Below are 24,092 nucleotides of genomic sequence, written 5' to 3' on the forward strand. Positions count from 1 at the left end.
AAAGAAATTAGGAAATAACATTTCAATTAGTAGACCATTTCATGCCGTAGCACATTTTAAACCATTTAAAATAATCACAAATTACATATCACATTTTAAAAAATCTGCACTGTCTCAATTTAAAACATTATTAGTATTAATGAGTAATATTAAATAATCCTCTGAAGAGGTGGGTTCTTGTAATCTTTTTCTACTGCTGATAATAATCCAGTCATCATAAACAGAATATTTTAATGTACTGGCCCAAGAGCAACCTTTGTAAAAGCAAAAAGAAATTTCTCCTGTTTCTTCCTCCCATTTTTAATGTATGGATTTAAGTGGTGGGGATAGAACAAGCATTATACATTCCATTTAGCACAGTACTTTTTATAAATGATTGTGCCTGTCTATATTTTACAGCTGCAGAAGGGATGATATGCAGCCATTTATGCTCAAAAAATGGATGTTGGGGGCCAGGGCCAGATCAGTGTTTATCATGTAAACACTTCATCAGAGGAAAAACCTGTGTAAAGTCTTGTCACCTTTATGAAGGGTAAGTCATTTTTGCCTTTAGGCTTTGTGTGTATGTGCATGTGTTTATATAAATATGTTCATGCTTTTGAAATTACTAATGTTTATGTTTTGGTGATAGAAGAAGCCATCTGTCATGCAGCAACTGGTAATCATAACTTGTGTTAGGCAGCAGCATCTTTTATGGGAGAATGAAGCAAAATAATCTAGCTAAGATATTTCAATAGCCAAGTCTGCAATTCGTATATAATTGTATGTAACTGGACTAGAGAATTGACTGCAGGGGATGGGTAAGCTTGGCCACAAGACAGAACAATTGGTCATTCTTTTGAAAGTCACCAACCTGGAACAAGGAAAAAGCTTGCCTATACTTGTATTTTAAATGGAAGGTTGAAAAGCAGCAACACTGTATAAAAAGAGTTGACTGGTACTTTAGATGGGAAATGCTGTGCAACAGATTGCAGAAGTTTGATATCTGTCAAAAGGAAGTCCCAAGGAACTAGTGCGGTTATCTGATTCAGTTCCTGAATGCATATTCCCTTGTCTGGGGGTGGGGTGGGGATGGAGAGGTGAAACACACTGCCTCAAATCATTTCAGTGAAGCTTTAAACCTCATTTGTACCCACAACAAATTTGGTAACAAGACAAGGCAACAAGGTTGAGGGCTAAACAGCAGGGAATAGTTAATTGTGAGAAATAGTTTATGTCTGAGCTTTCAATGTCAACAATATACATTTCCATCACAGTCCAAGGAGATTGTCAAGATCATGATTAATTGTCTGCAGATAATAATGAATTGAAAAAGATCTAATGAAATGAAACTGAATTCTAACATGACAAAAGTATTTTTGATCAGTAGACTTGATCTCAGATTTGGAGTTCAACTTCTGTTGAGTTGGGTAGAACCTCTTTGAAAATACTATTTTGTAGATCGTTGGTAGTCATGGGCAGTTTTACCAAGATAAGGCTGATTAATCAATTATGTCTTTTAGGAATGTTGATCTGGTGTATTTTATTCCAACTGGATCATTGCAATGCACTCTACACAGGACTGCCTTTGAAGAATATATGGAAGTTAAAATTGGGCCAGTATACTGCAGCTCATTTGTCAATAATAATTATATATTCATAGCTTTCAGTTTCTTTCCAGTAGAATTCCAACTGCTCTTAGTAGTGTCTGAGTTTAAGACTAGTTTATGAGAAAACTTCCTTATGCCATTTACTGAGGTCAACTCCAGGGCCCTCTAGTATGAAACCCTTTTCAATATCTGCATTTAGGTACAGAAATTATCTTTTCTTCTATCCACGTCACTTCTTCACTGACGTCTTATAGATATTGATAAGAATCTGCCTGAAACTCTTCTTTATCAGTTTCTGATTTTACCATTTCTTAATCTTCTTATTTTTGTACATGATGTACATATATGTGTATGTGTTTTTAGGGGTGTGAAAAAGCTGTACTTAATTGCTAGTTTGGTGTAAGGGCTAGAAGAGAGAGTTTCTATCCAAAAGATATACAAAAGAAAACTAAATTAGTATCTGGGAATCAAAACCAATTTATTTGGTTTTCTTTTCAAAGATCTGCAGTAAAAACCTTTCTGCAAAATTTTACTAACTATAATTGTAGCTGCGTTCCTTTGAATTTAGAAGAACAGCTCTGCAAAAAAAAAAAAATCAAAACCAATTATTGCAGAATATGATTTGAAACAATCTTAATTTATTGCTTCATAATTGTCCTCCTTGGTTTTTCCTTTTTACCTCTGGCTCACCATAAGTCAGAGACTTTTATTTGCACTGTGGTAGCCACTTTCTTGCTGGTGGAGAGACAGGATGGGTGAATGACAAGCCAGGCATTCTTATCATAATTCTTAAAAACTCTAAAGTGGTATTCCTTTCTGTCTTTCCCCGCCTGAAGGATATGGAGTGCTTACCTTTAACAATATGATAATATCTGTACATTGCAGAAGCCTACAGAATAGAGATATTACCATATGGTGTCAGTCAAAAGAAAACTCTCAGTGGCATTTAGGAGTGAGGACAAAACTGCACATCTCTCCTTAACAGCTACAAAGCAAGGGGATTGCTGGTAGGGACAATGTATATAGGTGACAAACAATGTGAAATCAGAAAGACCTGCTCTGTGGGCAAAGCCTGTAGCACTATGGTTCCTGGGAGAAGCAAGAAAGTAAAGGAGGGTGAAACCCACTTCCTCTGTTCTGAGGGCAGAAGAGCCACAGACCAAGAATAATCTGTAACACTTAAAGCTGATAAAAATAGTAATTCTACCAATTGGGAAACAGGTCAGAGCCTTTTATCTATGTCCTTGCTATTCTTGAATTATTTTCCCCCATCTTCATCCTGGAAAAAACATACTGGAAATGATATTCAAAAGTGAGGATTCTCAGAGCTATCCGAGAATAGGCTTGGGTTTTGAAAAGGCCATGACTAAAGTGAGACAGTAGCTATTAAATATAGACCACCAAAAAGACTTTAGTGTAATCCTTATGGTCTTTTTAAAAGAATCTAGCAGAGAGATTTTACAACCCCCTATTTAATGTCTGTAGATGGCATCAAAGATCATTTTCCTGGGTCAAGGGAAATTTAGCGATATACCTAGATCAAAATAGATTTTTCCATAGAAAATTGAAGTAATAGAGACATCTAGCTCTTGATTACTGTGTTGCTCCTTTTATATGCATTTCCATTTGGACCTAATAATACCCTTTCTAGTCAGATCTAATAGTAAGAGTAAAATAAAGAAGTGTTATTATCAGTCCTCAATTAACACACTGAAGTTTGCTAAATTTTGTTCTACTGTTATCTCCATATGTGGTCAACTGTCAAATATATTAGTAATAATTTTAGTAATGTAATTTTTTATTCTTTGCCAATAGTAGGATATTAATGAATGATATTTTTAATCCCTGTTGTATTGAATTTTAATCTTAGTTATGTTGGTCTATGACTCTTTTTATAAACTAAGCTATACTAGATGGTGTTCCCACACTAGCAATGTCTGCCCTGGAGGCTATCTTTTTCTTTGGATCTTCAGGCTGCCACACCTAGTGCTGTGGGAAGACAGGAGGGGGTTTGCATGGAGTTGGTGGAAATATATAGCCATAACTGCATTCCTTTCTCTGGGAGTCAAGGATGTTCAGCCTGCACCTGGAGAGGCGTGACTGGGGATCATCTCCAGTTGGGATGGTGGATTGATTGGACCATGTGATGGACATGTGGGTACAGGGGAAGGGACTTTGACTTTCCTTTGGGTGGGGAAAACCTGGGAGCTTTCAGATTCAGGTTTTCCCAGATGTGCCAATATCACATCTCTAATAAAATGGAACTTTGAGGAGCTGCTGGCCTTGGAGTATTCATTGGTTGGGGGTGTTACTTGGAACCCTGACAAACAAATTACTTCAATTGGGAAGGCACAGACGTACAGATACTTCCTGTTCTTTCCATAATGTTAGATTTCTCAGGCCAAGAAAATATTGGGGTATGATATTAGGCCCCTGTTTAGAATTGATTATAGTTCCCATCTCACCAGCAGACTCAGTGGGACACGTAGAAGAATTCTAGCATCTCAATAGTATGATTCTTGATTGTCTTTAACAACTAGGTGGCTAATAGACCACTCCAGCTTTGAATGCTGAATCAGTAGGTTATATGCACGCCTAGTGTTCTGTACAACCTCTGCAATTATTTCCAGGATGAAAGAACAGGAAATGAACATCCAAGGGCTGTTCCCACTAATAACACCCCTTTAACAGTGATAACTGTTTTAGGTTCCAAATATATGATTTAAATAACTTCAGCTTCCCCGTTATTTCTGTGCAAGCAACGTTTTTAGATGATTCCCCCCCCCTTTCTTTCACAAAGGAGTAATTTGTTAGAGGTCTTTCAAGTGTACCAAGGAAGTCATCAGAAAAAGAGGAAACCCTAGTGGTTGAAATTAGATCAGATATGTATACAATGTCCCTTTATTTCAATAGATGTGTTTTTCATCTCCAGCATGTTTATTTATTTATTATTTAAAACACTGATATTGCTTCCCATTTTATATTGAACTCTGGGCAGGTCCCAATCAAAAAGGGCATGCTGCATGTTTGTATAAATAGTATGAAATATTTATATATCCTTGTCTTTACAAACAGTGAATAAAACCTAGCAGTGCAGCATTTGCATATTAATCCAGGGCTTGGGGATGGGGATGTAATTAGAAAATTATCAAAGAGAAGGTGTAGTTTGACAGGGGATAAGCACTTTTGCTTGCAGAATAACAATCATGTCATAAACTGAAGTTGCTCCCTGATTCTGTCACTTCTGGTATTTCTAAATTGCTTGTTATTTCCACAGGGAATACAGAGAGTTTGCAAATGGTTCAGTTTGTGTGGAATGTGATCCGCAATGTGAGAAGATGGATGGAAACAGAATAACTTGCAAGGGGGCTGTAAGTACAATCCATATACAGTCCAACATATAAGCTGGTTATTATAGAAGACAGATTTGTTTTTTCTTTCTTTCATCCTTTGTAAATTTATTAATTTTATTTATTTGCTAGATTTATATTCATCCCTTTCTTCCATGAACTTAAGACAATATACAATATACTCTTTCCACTTAATTTTCCTTACAGTTACAAACTTCTGAATTAGAATAGGCTAATAGTCTATGACTCTCCCAAAATCAACGCCTAAACATATTGTGCTCAAGATGGATTTGAACCTGTGTGTCTCTGGTTCTAGTTCAAATCTTAGTGGAAACACTATGCTAAAGCTATGCATGTTCCCATGAAAGTTTTGCATGGGCTGAAAAGAACTAAATATAGAATCTAATAAAGTATAACAGTGATCTGTCTTTATGAAAAATCCCAACATAAGTCTTAAGGCAATGTGAGTATTGCATCCTGTGTCAAATATTACACTTACTTGATGTCTCTCAGTAGCTCTTGGGGCTCTCCAAACAAAAACAGAAATGTGGATATTCTGTGTTTCTTCTTTCTACATAGGGACCAGATCATTGTACCAAATGCTTTCATTTTAAAGATGGCCCCAATTGTGTTGAAAAATGTCCTGATGGTGTACAAGGGACAAACAGCTTCATATTCAAATATGCGGATGAGGATCGTGAATGTCGTTCTTGTCACCCAAATTGTACCCAAGGGTAAGTTTACATTTACATATATTAAAAAATTATTGCTACATGTGATACTTTCAATCCATTTTGCTGTACCTTGATGAATAAAGTAATTTGTCTAGAACATTACATTTTTATCCCCAAGTCTTTCAGTATGTCTCTATGGATGGCAAAACTAAGATGATGATGAATCAATATCTTTATTGTAATACTCTCTTGGAGTCTGAGTTACCATACCCTTTACAGTCTCTTTTCTCCCTTTTTGCTAGAATGGGCAATAAAGATAATCTGCACTTAAAGAGCAAAAGTATGCTTTAGTTTGTGTTTGCCTCAGCATATTAAGAATGCAGTCCTCCCCTTAACCGTCTCTCCTCCTTTTGTGTTCAGCTGGGAGATATGAAAGTGAGTCGATCTGCCTTCCCTAGAGTGATAGTGCTACTTTCCATGTGACTCTAATGAAGAAGACTGTTAGATTACACGAACAGTTGCATTCATGTACAAAACTATAGTTAAATGTGTAGAGAATAAGTATGGTAAAGATGCGCTGCCTTGCTTTTTAACTGAACTTCAGGTGCCTTGCATGTGAAGGTGAGGGTCACAGTTGATCTTTTATCTCTCTGTATCTGCGTAAGATATGTACAAATAATGATAATTTTTGAATACAGGATTTTAAACAGAAAAATGGACTGAATCTCTGTTTTTCCTTATGTTATTATAAATTGCAATGCAATGCAAACCTAGCCTAATTCAATGTGACACCAATGGATGGTGCATGCACACCTTCTTTTCCATCCTATTTCTCTTTGTATTGCAAAATCTCAAGATTTGGAGGCTGGGGTTAGTCTTAACAGGGAGATAAATTTATCAGTAAAAAATAGAAGCTTAAAGTTGGAAGGAATCCTTAAAATCATTTCTAGTAATCCAATCATCTTTGTTGCCCTTCTCTGAATTGGTTTAAGAATAATTTCTTTAAATTTTTCTTACAGTGTGATGCCAGACCTGGATATGATATTAAAGATGGGGTCTGATCAAAGCATAATAGAATGGAATGATTTCCCATGAATTGAAAATTATATTTCAATTAATATAGCCTAAAATAAATCTGTCTTTTTTGTAACCACTTCATAGTTCTGGCTCTTATTAAATCCAATCAAGTACTTTTAATTTAAAAATGGAAGATCTTTTTAACATTTAGTGCTACCAAGTATTCCCAATCCAATATTTGTGCATTTGATTTTATTTCATAAGTGAAGAACTTTGTACTTATCCCTACTAAAATTAATTCTGTTACCGTAAGCCCAATTTTCCAATCTAGCATCCATGAGTTTTGTATTACCTACAGATCTGATAAGCATCCCTCTTCCTTTTCATCCAAATCATTAATAAAAATGTTGAACTGTAGACGATCCAGGACTGATTGTTGTGGCACCTCATTCAGTCACTCTTTCCAATTGATGATGAATTATCAATGGACATTTCATGAATATAAATTTCAATCCATCTTTTAATCCACTTAGTTGTGATGTCATCCAATCCACAGTGAAAGATAAGCATGTCTCGGAGTACTTTGTCAGTTATTTTGCTGAAGTCCTAAAGGGCTCCAGTCTCAATGCTGCCCAGGGACAAGTTAAAATCTCCAAGAAACATAAACTTGAGAACAGCAGGAGTAGCTGCCCCACCTGTTCCCTTGACAAATTTATGCAGACCTCATTTAATTACTAAATTGTATTCAAGATGCTTCCATATTGGTCTTTTTATTATCTATTCCAGAATCTTCCAAAGCCTGACTGGGTCTGAAGTTTGCTGAATCTTTGTTTATCACTTTTTGAAGATAGGAGCATTTGCTCCAGTCATCTGACAATTTGTCAGTTCTCCAGAATTATTTGGGAAAGTATACCAGAGTATGGTCACACCATCAACCATTTTGTTTCAGTATTTTAGGATGCAATCCAGCTGGTCCTAAACTAATTGAAAACAAAGATAGGGTATCCGGCTATGGTTAAAAGTCTCAAGCTTTAATTCTGTCCTTCCATTGTATTCGCCACAGAACACCTAGGTTTGGTAAACAAGGTTGAAATAAAATAAAAAATGAATATAATATCTTTGCCTTTTCTGTGATATCCATTGTATTAGCATTTTGCCATTTTTGTTGAGCAGCTTTATCTTTTCCTTTTCTTTTGAACATATCCCCCCATAAGCCCTTTCTTGCTATTAGCATTCTGACACCAGTGCTGCAGTGTCAGATGAACTGTCTGTGGTCTTCCTTAAAATCCTGGCACTTTTTCCTGTTTGCTATATGTGATTTTCAGATCTTCACTAAGCTTTTTATTTAGCCACACTGGCTTTGCTTTCCTTCATTTTTTTTGTACACTAGAATTATTTTCAATTCTGCTTTTAATATGTTTTTCAAAAGTTTGAACTTTGTTTAAGAATTATCCTCAATCCTCTTCTTTTTAGCTTCTCCTACCATGGTATCCTACTCATGTCGCTCTGTATTTTTTAATCCTCACATTTTATAAAGTCGAAGATATGTGTTTGAATACCTTCAATTTTACAATAGTTTCTCTTAACAAGAAGAACTTGGGTATTGTGCCATCACCTTCCCCCAGTCTTCCTCCTACTTCCGCATCCTCAGCTAATTATAATTCCTAGAATTAGTGAAGTTGAATTAGTGTTGGTTGGACTCTCTTTATAAAGGTAGTGAAACATCTATGCCTATATTGCTTTTCCTTCTTCAGCAACAGCACCATATTAATTGAATAAAGTGTCACCAAAATAGAAAACCATTATATCTGGCAACCAACATAATTTGCAAAGGTCTTGCTTTTAGGCATCTGTGATTACATTTCCGCTTCAGTCCTTATGATACATGACTTGTGTTTAGTACTCCTCTCCTAAATCTATTAAAATGGCCCTTGTTTGCTATGAATGCCCCTTGTGTGGAAGTATTCCCAATGCTTCTTATGATGAAAGTTGGCACAGATACAGGATCTCATTTGTATTTATTTAAGATCCTTCTCCTTGTTTCTGATTACCATGTTTTGGCATTAATGTTCACACAGCAGATGTCATGAAACACCATTTAAAACAAAGTACCCTTTTCCAGAAAACTTCAATGGAATACATTTCAAAGGATAATGCTGATGCTTGAAGAACCAAGCCCTTTTGTAAGAGTACTTTCTGAATGAATCATTTTTAAAAAGCTACTAGACTTGCTGAATTTGATCCAGATATCAGCCAAATGTGTTGATTAGGCTAAGAAAGCTAGAGAGGACTGTAGTTTATGGAAGCTTTTCTTCTCTTTAAACACAACTTTGTGCACGTTTTTCTTAGTTGGGAATCCTTTCTTTAAACCTTGTAGACTAGTGATGGCTAACCTTTTCCAGACTGAATGCCCAAAGTACACGCACGTGCACACAAATCCCGAAAATGCAATGTGCCCTGCCCCCCTGCATGTACCCTGCGCCCCTGTGCCAGGGGTGAAATACTACTGGTTCAGACTGTTTCAGGTGAACCAGTAGTAAAAAAATTCTGACGATCAGCTGTGCCGCACAATTTGTATTTACTAGAAAGCAGGAAATCCTGCCTTCTAGCTAATCTAAATTGCTCGGCCCAACTGTTTCCCCCTGCTCGCTGTTCTACTTACCTTTGCAGACTCAGAAAAGGCTTCTTAATACTCCTTTTTCAGGGCTGTGCAGTAGTGCCTGCAGTGCGCCTGCGCATAAAACACACATTTGGTGCACACTGCACATGCGTGTGCAAAGCGAACCAGTAGTGAAGCGAACTTGTTGCAGACTTCACAGCATTTCAGCCCTGCGCATGCACGCATGGCCCCCTCTCATGCACCCCGCCCTGCACATGCATGTGCAGGGCCTCGCATGTGCCCTATCCCTGCACATGAACAGCAGAGACCCGAAGACCAGCTGGCTGGCAGGAGGTGCGTGCGCATGCGCAGCGGAGCTGAACTGGGGCAATGGCTTGCGTGCCATCAGAACCTATTCTGCCATGGTGCACGTGACATTTAATAACATCTTTTTCAAATCAAGCTTGATTCCTGATGATTTCATAGAAGTGACTGTGCTGTTATCTTGGCAACAATACAGAAGGTATAGAGAAGAGTATTTTCAAATCCAAAGAAGAATTTTTCTCACTACAGTAAGTGAAGCTTAGCATGCCATCAGCTGAAGTTGTGTGACTTCTGAACATTTAATATAGACCACTCGAGTTATTCTGCAATGAGACTGTTGGACAATCTCTAACAAAAACCAAGAGACAACTAACAAATTAATTTTATAAAATAATAATTCACAAGAGGCTTTTATTGTTTTGCTGCTAAAATTAAAGCAGTAAATAATTCAATAAAATGTTGATGTCAACAGCTGTTGCCATTCAAAATGAGACCTTTTTCTGGTTTTGCAGCTCTAATTACAACAGAGCTTTTAGGGAAATTAAACTAAGAATGCAAAGATATCCCAGAATTTGTGCTAGAGGTAACTTTTTTTTTTTTAATTTGATTTATATGCCGCCCTTCTCCGGAGACTCAGGGCGGCTTACAATGTGCTAAGCAATATAGAAGCAACTTCTATTCGGTCCTTTAAAATCTGGGTTATATGGTTAAAAATAATTATTACTACTGGGAAGAAAAAAAGGCGTTTCAGAGGGGCTTATTAATGGAAGATAGTTTTGTATAGCTTAACATATATTTAATGTTAAATATAAGCACCTAAAATAATATTAGTTCTCTTCTTGAATCTATAAAACATCTGGAAATAAAGAAATGTAACAACTGGAATTTTTGCATCCTTCTGTCATTGCAATAGGAGTGGAAAAATTCTTTACTTAGTACATGTCTTTATATTAATTGTTAAAAATACAAGTGAGGCAATAAAAATATTGGCTTAAGCCCATTGGTGAGTTTAAATTCAGTTCAGGTGGATAGAGCAGAAAATTGTTCCAGACAAATATCTTATTCATCAGTACCTTGTCCCTTGTGGCTTTTGTCTGAAATTTCTGGAGGCTGTGGTGAATGCATCTGGGCAATAATACATATATATGAAACCATGCCTCTGATGTTTCTCTTACAGACATTTTATTTGGATACTCCCTTCTAATAAAATTACACATACATTTTGGGGGGTTGCCGAGCTACCAATCTATGAAAAAATGAATTTTGTCAATTGTCTCTTCTAAGTACCTACTGTAAAATAGAAGCAAAAATATATTCTGAAACAGACATTTTGGCTTTTGATAAATCAAATGTGATTCATAATAACTTTCTGATTATTATATTATTAAACATGAAGCAATTATCTTATTCAGAACAGGCTACAGGTATCATTAAAAAAATCACTTGCTTGTATTAATGCTAGTAGCTAAGCAAAATAAAAGTGTGCCTACTCTTTTTTTAAAAGCTATTCTTATAAATACACCTCCTTTAAAATGTGTCAGTGTGCCCAGGGGTGGGTTCTAAATTTTTTTACTACCAGTTCTGTGGGCGTGACTTATTTTGTGGGCATGGCTTGGTGGGGGGGGGGGGGGTAATTTGACGGTGGGCATGGCCAACTTTTTTTTTTTTTTACTTTTAAAAGCATCTTTTCTACAACCTTAAGCGGTTGCAGAAAAAAATGCTTTCAGAAGCCTCTGACAATCCCAGCTGAGCCGCGCGATCATCAGAGGCTTTTTTTTTTTTACTTTTAAAAGCATTTTTTCGGCCAAAGAGGTTGTAGAAAAAATGCTTTTAAAAGTTAAAAAAAAAAAGCCTCTGATGAGGTGGACGGGGTAAGCGAGTGGGCCAGGGACCGGTTTGGGGGCGTGGCCAACCAATGTTATTACCGGTTCTCTGAACTACTACAAATTTTTACTACCGGTTCTTGCGAACTGGTGCGAACCAGGAGCAACCCACCACTGAGTGTGCCATTCAGTGATGATGGGGGACTTTAAGTAGTCATAATGCATTTCTGAGATGTCAGTGTTTTTTTGCCTTATTTCTCTCCCTGCCATCAGGGTTTTAGTGATCTGTGCTCTGAATAAATTTATTTACCTTCATTTTATTTTCTTATTCATAATTTTTCTTCTTCATGGCTTTTTAAGAATCAATGGAAGCAGTGACTTAAATGGATATCTGGCTTGATTCAGAATAGGAATGATGGTTAAAAAAAAATTAAAATACTTCTCTATATAATCTTTAATTCCCTGTGGTAGCTTGGCAACTGGAATGAAATTGGTATAAAAAAGCCTGTTCCGTAAGTGCAGAGTACCATTGCCACATCATTCCATACCAGCCTTGTAAACAGCTCTCCAAGAAGATATTTGATGTATAAACTGTAGGCTTGGCACTAGAAGCCTAAATACTCAAAGCAAATACCTTTGTTAGGATTCCCTAAAAAGTAGGCCAAACCCCCTTTTTTTCCTCAGAGGATTTTAGATTTCAAGAGAGGGGAAGGAATTCCTGATGATATTTTTGTGCTCTATGTGACGCTGAAGAAGAATTCATATTTCATTTGGTATACCATGAGGCTTTCTCATTCTCATGGGTATTCTATTTGTCCAGGATACATATGAAAAAACAGTTTTGTGCCAAAAAAAAAAAAAAAGGATTTTATTTGTTCTCAAAAGAATGAGAACTCCATCCAATGCTTGATTTATGAGCCCAGATCAGCTATGAACCCAGGCATTGGGTGGGCTGAGGTGCACCTGTTATTCAAGAATGATGGCTTGATGGCTTTCAGAAGCTCTGCTGTTCATACATGGATGTGAGATCCTTTGGTTGATAGTTAGGCTCTATAGATGATGCACTTGTGTGCTTTGTCTTAATTTGGCATAGATAGAAGAGAATAGAAGAGTTTTTGAGAGTTGGAAGAAAAGTTTCCAATTCCATCTCCTTGAGTGTGGATTTCCCATGGGCTGTGTCTTGAGTCCCTTATAACTGCTGTGCCAAGTCTGCAACGAATCATATTGCGAAGTATACAGATGATACGGCAGTTATCTGGGATGACAATGAAGATTCTTATAGGGAGGAGGTGAAGGTTTTGATGGACTGGTGCAATAAAAATAACTTGGTTAGGGTTAGGGTTTAACCAAATAACTTGATTTTGAATGTTAACAAAGCAAAGGAGATCACTGTTGATTTTAGAAAGTGTCAGCATGGTCATATTCCACTTTGTATCAAGGCTGCAGCTGTGGAGGACATTTAATAATATTAAATGTCTGGGGGTGCAGATAACTAACAATGTGATTTGGTCTTTTCATACGTTCTTAGTGCTTAGAGCTCCAAGACCCCATACACCCACTTCATAGTCTGTTTCTGTTGTTCCCCTCTGGGAGGAGGTTTCGAAGTATGTATAGCAGGACTACTACTAAATTCTATAACAGCTTTGTTCGTTATGCCATCCATCTTGTAAACTCATAGGATTCTTTTTTTTTTTTTCTATGTCTAGTTCCACATTCAAACTAGACTGTGATATTTCTGTTTCTGTATGTGGGTATATGTATAATGCTTATCTTTTGAGAGCTGAATGCAATTTCATTTTAATGTATACTGATTAGTGTACATTGAAAGTGACAATAAAGATTCTGTCCTATCCTATCCTATCCTATCCAACAATTGTTATTCTTATATTGATCACTCTGCTATGCAACGGCATCCTTCCGATTTGCTTAACTTTGTCACTGGGTTAGCAGCTAGGTCCCTAAGGTTACTAGATCTTGGTGATTTTAACTTACCCCATGGTATCGTATAGTCTGAGGCAGTTCAAGAGTTCATGGCTGCTGTGACAACCATGGATCCAAATAATCAAGAGCCTGTCTTGAATTGGGTGGGGCATACTAAATCTGGTTTTTATCTCAGAGTAGTTGCAATGTTATTTGGTAGTGAAGGCAGTATTTTCAACTATGAAAGAAAGATCAGTCTTTCATTGCTTTTTGGCTTGCTGATGTTACTTCAGTCGGCAGAGAGGGTATGACTCATTAGATCATTCAAACTTGATTTCATTGAGGGCTGCATCAGGATTGTGTTTGACCTTCGGGGGAGGCAAGGTGTGTGGCCAGGGTGGGGATGGCCAGCTTGACGCCACTCGTGTCGGGGATGCCTGTGGTGGCCCAAGCGCTCTGCCAGCAAAAACGGGCTCCCGAGTTCTGTTTTCAGTTGTGATAGCCTCCTGCAACTCTCTGCCAGCAAAAACAGAGCTTGGGAGGGCCACGGATGGCCCTCCCAACCTCCCTTTTCAGCTGCGATGGCCTCCTGCAACCCTCTGCCAGTGAAAAGGTACTCAGGAGGGCTGCATGCAGCCCTCCCGAGCTCTGTTTTTACTGGCAGAGGCACTGTGGGCCAGTCCTTCACTGCTTCCAGCACGGCCCCATGGGCCAGTGCTAAGCACCCCACAGGCCAGATCCAGCCCCCAGGCCTTGAGTTTGACACCCCTTCATTAGATCATTTTGTCCACGGCAACTAATGGATCTGTCTGTCGCAGGCAACTAACAGCTTCAGAGGAAATGTGGGGTTTTCTCTGAGGTTCTGATGAGCATTTAAGGCAAGGCCTTAGTTGTAGCCTAGAATGAGGTCCTTGGATTAGGTTGTTTCTATTCAGCCTTTCACTGTGATTGATTGTTGATCCCACCATGGCTTCTGGCTGCCAGCATTGGCAGTTAGCCGATTGGCTGGCTGCTAACTGTCCTGTGCAGCCAAAGGCCCGGGACAAAAGCTGCTTTGACGTGGCCCATTCACTGAAACAGCATTTGTCCGGGGCCTTTGGCTGCATGGCTGCATGGGACAGTTAGCTGCCAGCCAATTGGCTAACTGCCAATGCTGGCAGCCAGTAGCCATGGTGCAATTGATCGCAGGGGCTGGGGGGCTTTAGAGGAGGTGCTGCAGCCAAACGGCCTCAGGTGCTTGTTGGGAGAAGGAAGGGGAGGGAGTGAAAGAGGGAGGGAAGGGAGAAAGAAAGAAAAAGAGAGAGAGGAAAGGAAAGAAAGAAAGGGAGGAAGGGAGGGAAAGAAAGAGAAAGTGGATGAGATATGGAGGGAGGGAGGGAGGGAGGGAGGGAGGGAGGGAGGGAGAGAAAAAGTTACAAGTTACAATGGCACTGGAAAAAGGGACTTATGACTGTTTTTCACACTTAACAACCATTGCAGCATCCCCATGGTCAGGTGATCCAAATTGACAACTGACTTTTACATATGACGGTCTCAGTGTCCCAGAGTCGCGTGATCCCCTTTTGCAACCTGACCAACGAAGTCCACAGGGAAGCTGGATTCACTTAACGATCATGTGACTTATTTAAGAGCTGCAACTATTCGCTGAACAATGGTGGCAAGAAAGGTCGTAAAGTGGGTGAAAGCTCACTGAACAACTGTTTTGCTTAGCAATGGAGATTCAAGGCTCAATGGTGGACATACAGTAAGTCGAGGGGTACCCTTCCCCTTCCCTTATGAGTGTGTCAAGCAGGGCTTTGCTCTCAAATTCTCAATCTGGTCCACAGTAATTGACATCCCCTGTTGGAGGATGGATTGAGTAAAATGCGTCGAAACTCACTTTAACAACACTCTTGCTTAGCAACCAAAATTTTGGGCTCAATTGTGGTCGTAAATCGAGGGCTATCTCTGCCTTCCTCTGCATGGCAGCCTTGTCCTAGTAAATTCCTTCCTTTTTCTGGGAATTTTCCTCGTGTTAGAGGCACCAGATGATATAAGGTCTCCTGCTGGAGCAGGGGGTTGGACTAGATGACCTCCGAGGTCTCTTCCAGTCCTGGATTGCTGTGCTGTTTCAAAGTGTCCTCTGAAGCTACGTCTAGTGCCAGGGTTTGTGGTCCTTCTTTCCTCTCCTTTTTCTCTCCTTCCCTCCCTCCCTCCATATCTCATTCACTTTCTTTCCTTCCTTCCTTCCTTCCTTCCTTCCTTCCTTCCTTCCTTCCTTCCTTCCTTCCTTCCTTCCTTCCTTCCTTTCCTTTCCTTTCCTTTCCTTTCCTTTCCTTTCCTTTCCTTTCCTTTCTTGTCTCCCTTCTCCCTCCCTCTCCCTCTCTCTCTCTCTCTCTCCCACCCTTCCCTTCCTCCTTCCCTCTCTCCTCCTAAGGCTAGGATACCCACCCAAAACAAAAACTCCTTTGGATGAAGCGGGCTTACTTACCGCCCGCCCCCCATCCCTGCTCTTCCCTTCCAACCGAACCTGGGCGGCCTCACCACAGCAGTGGAGGAGAGACCTGCACACACATGGCATCCAGGAAGGCAGTTGCAGCAACAAACTCTGCCCGTTCAGTGTCAGGGAGGCACAATCAGGTACAGGGGAGCTTCCACCCCCTCCTCTTCTCCTAACAATCATCTGAGGCACCGTTTGGCTGCAGCACCTCCCCCAAAGCTCCCCAGCCCCTGTGATCATCATGGCTTCTGGCTGGTGGCTAACTGTCCCGTGAGGCCAAAGGCCCAGGACAAATTCTGTTTTGGCGAATGGGCCGCACCGAAGCGTGTGGGACAGAGGGGCCATGGCCCATTGCCCAGGGTGAACACCTAGGGGAGGGCCAGCCGAGGAGAAAAGCTAGAGGTTAATGCGTGGAGGTGAGATCCTGGAGGAGAAGCAGGCGCAGCCAAGGGTAGAGCCTAAAAGTCCCATTCCATTGCTATTCACTGAAGGACCAGCAATATTTGCTCCATAAGACACACAGACATTTCCACCCACTTTTGCGTCTTATGTGCATCTTATGGAGTGAAAAATACAGTATATTTAAGGTGATCCACTCTTTCCCCTTCCTTGTTGGGAAAGGACAAGTCATAGCATCATAGGACCCCTATAGGAATATTCTAGCTATCTGATTGATAAAGTCATTGAGATTTGTTCATAGTGACTGGGTATAGTCTTGTAAATTTAGCTGGGATGTTCTAACCAACTACCTTTTTGTTAGATCCATGATTCTCCTGGCAAGGGTGGGTGTGCCCTTTCTCTGTGTGTAGTTCTGGTTGTTGGGAAAAAAGAGAGATTAAATCTGAGGCTTCTAACCTGTGAGATGCTTCAAAGTCTGATTCTTTTACTCCATGTAATATCTACATGAGGCCATTGGCTGAAGTCATTTGATGGTGTGAGATGATACACTCTTTTACATGTCAATCCTGGGCTGTCCAAGTGATGCTATTGGATGCCAGGGTCTAGAGCAGACTTGACCATTTTACAGGCTGTGGGCCACATTTGTATATCCCTGTCCAACCTGTGGTTGGGAAGTGGGGGTAGTGGCAGACCCAGGTTTTCATGTGGCCCCTTGGGAAAATTAATGACTCACCCCTGGTCTAGAGGTTATGAGGATCAGGATGGATAGGAACAGACTCGGACTCAACCCTAGCATTTGAGCCATTGTGAGTATTTAATTTTGGACGGCTTTGCCTTTCCCCATTTAGGAGTGGTGTATAATCTGGAGATTTTTCTAGTTTGTGCTCAAAAGTGAGGTGACAGCTCTTGCCAAGAAATCTATTGTACAGATCCATCTTGTATGTTAGCTATGCCTGCTCCTGGACTGGAGAGGCCACCTATCAAAACAATAATTTGTGCCTTAGTCACTTCACATGTGGACTATTGCAATGTGTTGTACATGGGATTGCCCTTGAAGATCCCTTGGAAGCTGCAGCTGCTCCAGTATGCATCAATGCAGACAGTAATAGGTCAGGGGCGGGTTCCAAATCCCATCACTACTGGTTCACTTGTGCGTGCACGCTCGTGCAAACACACAGCACATTTGCGCATGCGCAGAAGCATCCGGGCGGGTGGGTGGAGCCTCCTGCTGCTGCTGCTACTAGTTCGCCCGACCTGGTGAGAACTGGTAGCAACCCATCACTGTAATGGGTGCGCCAGACAATGCCTGTGTAACACTGTTGCTCATGAACTGCATTGGTTACCAGTTAGCTAGCTAGGAATTCAGATGCAATTCAAGTTGCTGGGTTACCACAAACCCTTTACCCATAGAACCTGGCTGCCTGAATGACTACATATCTCTGATCGTTTCTGCCTGTCCTACACAATCCAACAAGAGTTGGTTTGCATCATGCTCATTAAATCATATCACCTGATGAGGGCAAGGAAGCAGGCTTTTTTCTTGTTGCAGCATCTACCCTCTGTAACAATATCCCCCATAGAGCTGTATGGGACTATCTTCAAAAAGCATTTCATAACCTGGCTTTCCCACAGGCCTTCGGTTAGTGTGTGTGGTGAGCCTTTGATATCATTTTACATGATGATTTTATTTTTCTTGACACAAAGACACTTCTTATCTTTCTTATATTGTTTCTTACTATTTTAAATGTTTTATGCTGTACAGAGTACTTAATGGAGTTTGGTAGTATTATAAATGTGATCAATCAATTGATCAATCAATAAACACACACATTGGATGAATATAATTACTTTTTATCCAGTCTTGATAGGATGATAGTTATGCCCCTTGAAGAGAAAATGTTAATTGTTATCTTTTAAGCCATAACCGTATTATAGTCAGTAATGATTGAATTTATTGGGCCATTGTATTAAGGTATCATGTAGATCCTTGCCTTGGCAGGTGAAACTTGGCTCTGATCATTTTTACACAAATCCACAATTATCTGTACTGAGGTAAGTAACTGAAGAATCACAATTTGTATCCACAGTTATTTAGCCTTGCAATTTTATAAACAGCAGAACAAACACGAGGCATTTTGAACTGAAAAACATTTGAAGCAATGGCTTCATGACGATTGAGGGAATATTGTAATGTAACTATTTGGAGCAAGGAAAATGAAAGGGGGATGATGATGATGATGATGATTCTGCCTATAAAATGCCTAATGCATGTTTTCTCTTTCTCTCTTCTCCCTTCCCCCACATTTACCTGGATTCGCTGCAGGTGCATAGGCCCACGCCTCGAGGACTGCATTGGTTTCATGGATAGGTACTTGCTGAGCACTTGCTCCTCTTGCCACACCTCCCATGTTCCATGTGTGCGCAAAGGTGCTTGTGTGTGCATGGCCCCTGTGAATAGTGAATGATCTTTTCTGTTCTGTAATTGCCTGCAGGTGTAGAGGCCCCACTAGGCATGACTGCATTTACTATCCGTGGACACGCCAGTCCACATTACTCCAGCACGCTAGGTAACATCAGCCATCCCAACTTTTTGTTCTTTTTGTTCTTTCTTTGTAAGGAGTAGAATAATTGCATTACCCAGTTTAGTGAGTGGGATCCTAAATTTGTATTCATCCATTCAAGTCTTTTTGGGCTACTTTCTATACTATTGACGCTTACTGAATTAAATAAATTTAAGCATGCACCCTCAAACATAAAATTGCAGTTCCCACATGCTTTCATGATTCTTTTGGAATCTGAATATTAAAAATATATATTTTAGTGGAGGTTTAAATGAAGATTGTGTAAGGCAGGCTGGAGTCCTTAAGAGATTCCATAGCCTGTATTCAAACTACTCTACCTGGTATGGGAGGAGGGTGGAACAAAACTTGTTGCAACAGCACCAGTATAAATAAATGTATAAATATTCCTCATGAGAACTAGCCTAGTGTAGTAGTTAACTATCAGACCTGAAACCAGGAGACAGTGAGTTCTGGTTCTGGTTTAGACACAAAGCCAGCTAAGTGATCTTGGGCCAGTCACTCTTTTTCAGCCCTAGAAAGCAGGCAAAAACAAACCACTTCTGATATCTTGCCAAGACAACTGCAAGGACTTGTCCAGATGATTTCCAGGAGTTGAGTTTGAAAAATAGAATGGATCCTTTCTGGTTATATGGCCCAAACTAATCAAACTGGTTAATGTGATTTTCTGTCTCAAATATTCCACACTAACCTTATGTCCGCTGATCTTTCTTTTTTCTTTAGATCAACATCATCTTGTAAAATGTAGTTCTTTTTATTACTTGTATTTAGATATAATAGTTGTTTCTGAAAATATTGAAGGAATTGTCTTAATTATCTGATAGTTCTTGAGAGGTATTTTTATTTATTTATTTATGTATTTATTTTTATACTCACCTATCTTAAGTGATTCTGGGTGGTGTATATCATAAAACACACACACACACATGTAAAACTGTTGCCATGGAGGTTAAGAAATGGAGGCCTTAACACACTCAGGGCCTCAGATCTGGGCATACCACCAAGTCTTCACAATCCCCTAAAAAGCAATCAGGCTGGAGCTATCCTGATTTTGGGAGGGAAAATGTTTCAGAGAGCAGGTCTATGACAGAGAAGGCATGTCACCTGTCCCCACCAGCTGACATTCCTTGGCTGACAGCACCTCTAAAATGCCTAACCTGCTGAATCAAATTAGCATTGTCTCATATTACAGCATACAATTTTGATCAAAAATACAAATGTACTTCTATGACACATTTTGATCCTGAGGCTAAATTGCATATTAACAGAATAAATTCAGATCAGCACAAAACCATATATAGATGGGCATTGTTAAAATATATTTATTTTGGCCCAATAACTAACTGTTCCTGTCCCTACCCAGGAACTTTGTTAATACAGTATATTACTAAAGATTATGTAAAAGATTATTTGACCCAGGAAGAGAAAACAACACATTTCAGTTCTAGGACATTGTTCCACTCAATGGAACACATATATAATTACAATTATTGCTTAGGCTTGCAGATATGGGCAAAAGGAATATGTCCTACTGAAGTCATGATGGCTTACTTCTGAGCATAGAATCAGGCTAGGAGCTTACTAAAATGAGTAGAAAGTTGATATTTATGAATGGGAATTAGATTTATGATTTTAGTATGCTTATTTAATAAGATTTCTCACTATTGTTCAGGAATATATACAGTAGATGTCGCTTGAAGGCACAGAAGAACTGTACACTGATCCATGCTAATATATAGACTTGGAACAGAAGAAGTAGAATAATGCAGGAATAATTTCCTATTAGCTATCAATAGTAAGGAGCAAGATGTGTTCCCATTTTTGCCAGTAAAGAATTCCCTCTTACAGAACAACTGGCAGAAAATGGACTCATCAGCTCTAAAACCAGCATTGGAAGCACACTCCAAGAGAAAAGAAGAGAGGAACGGAGAGTGTGCCAGAATTAGTTGTCAATCTTTGGTAGGTTGGCAGATGGCTTCTAGCTTGCTTATTGTTGTGTTCCCCACTTACTAGCTGTTCCAAGCTTTTGCCATGCATTTATTATGGTCATTTTTGGAATGATCATTTTAACTGTACTGGGAATGAGCTTTATTATCACTTATCGTTTGAAAATCATGAAAAAACTGAACTGATGAATACTATAGTGATGAAGGGATTTTTAAATAGCCAGAATGTCTGCACAGAAAGCATCACATATCTGCCTTCACACTGCAGACTGTTTTGAATTTTGCAGTCCAAGTCTTCACTCAAAAATGCATAGTCTTCTATGGCCCGTGCTTGGTTTCAAACACATATTCAACATCTCTGAATTTAATGAAAAGGAGAACTGTAGTATATGTCACTTCATTTTAAATTATTTTACCTAGATATATTAATAGAAGTTAAAGAGGCTCAAAATATAATCTTCAACACCATATAGTGTAATTGCTGTTAAGGCAAGGACTTTGTTTGCAGAACTACCATTATGTCCTCCCAGTATACATTACCAGTTGGTACCAGAAGACAAACTGAGACAATAAAACTTTACAAAATTATAGTCATTTGTTGATTAGGTATGAATGAGAATTTGAAGGAGAAAAGAAATTGAGAGTATGTATTGACATATACATAGTGGCATCTCCTTGAACTAAATTAATCATTTTGTACAGTAGAATTGTGCAAAACCAGGAAGAAAAGCTGTTTTTCTTAAATGATTTTCAAGAGAACTATAAGAGCAGATTCATTTTCCTCTCTTTTAATCCAAATCACTGCATAATCTAATAATGTTTGCTTCCTTAATGTCTGGAAATGAATCAATCCAATATTTCACTCTTAACTTATCAGCCACTTGCCTATTGTACAGTGCTATAACAAGGGATGTGGAAACAAGTAGTTGATTAATCTTTCTACTGTAAAATATTATACTTTTTAACATAAAGGAAGAGTGAGCATATTTCACTTTATCATAAACTGCCCAAACCAATTAAGTGGTGGCAAGCCCAATGATGCCTCATGCTTAAAGTCAAAAGTTTGAACACTCTACTTTATTCTTTCAACTGAGGAACCAAGGCTTGGTTCTAAAGAGGAAAGAGGAAAATAAATAGGAAGAAAGAAGGATAATACCTCTGCTATGTAGGATTTTCCAAAGCAAACCTATAAGTTTTCTTCCACTCTTGTCCATGAATGAGGGGTGCATATTTGAACTAGAGTCTCCCTTTATAGTGATTTCATGGGCTGCTTACTTGGCCACAGGATGGGAGAAGTTGGCCCTTGCCATCTTCCAGGGTGATTTTCAACTTCCCAGAATAGCTTCAGCACTGAAATTGCCTGGAGACCTCCTACTTGGGGACTAATCCGGCTGGTCCTGGTTAGCTTCCATGCCAGCCAGCCCAGGGCTGTCATTGCTAATACAATGAATATATTAAAATGACTGCCCTATGAGACCATTAGACATGATTCTATCCAGGAGGCACACTCCTAAGTTCTGCCACCTGAGATCTTTTGTCACAGTACTCGTCTTCTGCTACTAGGCATGCCTTAGTCCTATGAAATGTATAGAGGTCATACATAACTATTGCCTGGTATGTATAGTAAGTACCTGGAACTTAATTTATGTACCAGATGAAATATCTTGAGCCAGAAACTGATACAATATTCAAAGCTAGCAGCCCAACTGAAGAGCTAATTCATGACTATATTCCGGAAAAATGCTAACATTTCAGTTTTCACAGCAAGCATTCAAGGTATAATTAAGAGCAAAAGAATCCATAAAATGAAAGGGAACCATTTTTCTTTTTCTGGTAGATAAGGAATCATAATGTGGCAGATGTAATCAGCATAGGGAAACAATGTTTTAATACTTCCTTCTCTAATCAGATGTATGTATTGATTTATACACTAAATAATGGTCCCCCTTATTTTCACATATCCCCTTTTAACAGGAACTAATTAGCCAAGTCTTTCCCACAGAGAAGTGGTGGGGTAAAACTGTGTGCATATATTAATGCTCTTCATCTTTTCTTCCAGTTGAACAAAAGCACATTTCTTCTTTCGCATCACCTTTTACAAATACCAAGCTTTCTTTTTTTGTTGACGGTGTATGTATACAAAAGCTAATTAACAGCAAATCCTTTGTAAAGCAGTGAAACCTTTTCCTCCTTGTGTTTGATAACCACTTCACAGCAGGATTTCATTATAATTTCACAGTAACTCAGCAACACAGAATACACGATAGGAAAGGGAAACTTGCCATTAATAAGTTCTGCATGTTTGTAGATGACTTAATTTTTATAGCACTATGCTCTTCTATGTTGATTACAGTTTTCCATATGTTCCAGTTGTTTATAAGTTAATTGTACCCTATTTAATTAAGTAAAAACTACTTAAATGAGGGTTTGTTTGTTTGTTTGTTTGTTTGTTTGTTTGTTTGTTTGTTTGTTTAAAAAAGGCATATAAATAGTTAGGTAACATTTTCTAAGCTGAAATGGAATAATTGATTTTTAATTGACAAAATCCTACTGTAAGTATTCCGCAGTTACAATAAGATTTTGGTCAAAGTAGCCAAATAGTCAAGGATTATGACAACTGTAGCCTTCACACAACCAATCTCAGAAAAACAGTTTAGCAATTAAAATATTTATCATTGAATAATCAAACTGAACAAGTGACATGACTGAAACTGTTTTCATCACCTTTGTATCAGCTCTTTCAATTTCGATGCCAAATTAATCCTATTGCTTTGAAAAGGTTAAATATAAATCATATTTCTACATTAGGATTTGTTACATTTGTTTAAAAACCCCATGATTTTGAACATTCATTAACTATTACTCTAATCTTAAATTAATATTAGAAAACTGTACTTTAGAAGTGAGTGATAGCAATAGTGACATTTTAAAAATAATGTAGATGTTGCTGTTGAAGAAAATGCTTTGTAATTTCCCCAGATACCAATATCTTTCTTCACAGAGGGAACCATATCCTGCAAAGCAGAAAAAGAAATAATCTGATTATTCCATAATAAACAAACAATTTATTTACTTCATAGACCAGTGGTAGGCAACTTGGAATTATCTGATGCTTTGGTATATATTTTTGCTCTAGGCTATACATCCAATTATCGTGGATTATACACATTATAGTCCAAAATAACTAGAGGGCACCATGTTACCTGCCTCTGGCACACTATATACTTCTATTGTGGTACCAACATTAATTTTGTGTCCTCAGGAGTGGATCATTTTCAAGTTAGCTCTTCAATTTTCTTTCTTCCTGGTTATTTTGATAGTGGTGGCAGTGGGGAATTTATGTAGAACACTGAGATCTTATTTATTCTAAGCTTAACTATTTACAGCTTCATT

General features: G+C 38.7%; 1 protein-coding gene across 1 annotated transcript in view; it reads left to right on the forward strand.

Annotated features, from left to right (window-relative positions):
• Positions 1-24,092, forward strand: part of ERBB4 (erb-b2 receptor tyrosine kinase 4) — a 584,656-nt gene that overhangs the window by 352,817 nt on the left and 207,747 nt on the right. The window contains 4 exon segments of the mRNA XM_070933199.1: positions 400-532; positions 4,867-4,960; positions 5,519-5,673; positions 18,667-18,741. Coding sequence (XP_070789300.1) covers positions 400-532; positions 4,867-4,960; positions 5,519-5,673; positions 18,667-18,741 — 457 coding nt within the window.

The sequence above is a fragment of the Pituophis catenifer genome, unplaced genomic scaffold (assembly GCF_029215685.1).
Source record: "Pituophis catenifer annectens isolate HBS135680 unplaced genomic scaffold, rPitCat1.0.hap2 SCAF_1, whole genome shotgun sequence".
NCBI lineage: Eukaryota > Metazoa > Chordata > Lepidosauria > Squamata > Colubridae > Pituophis > Pituophis catenifer.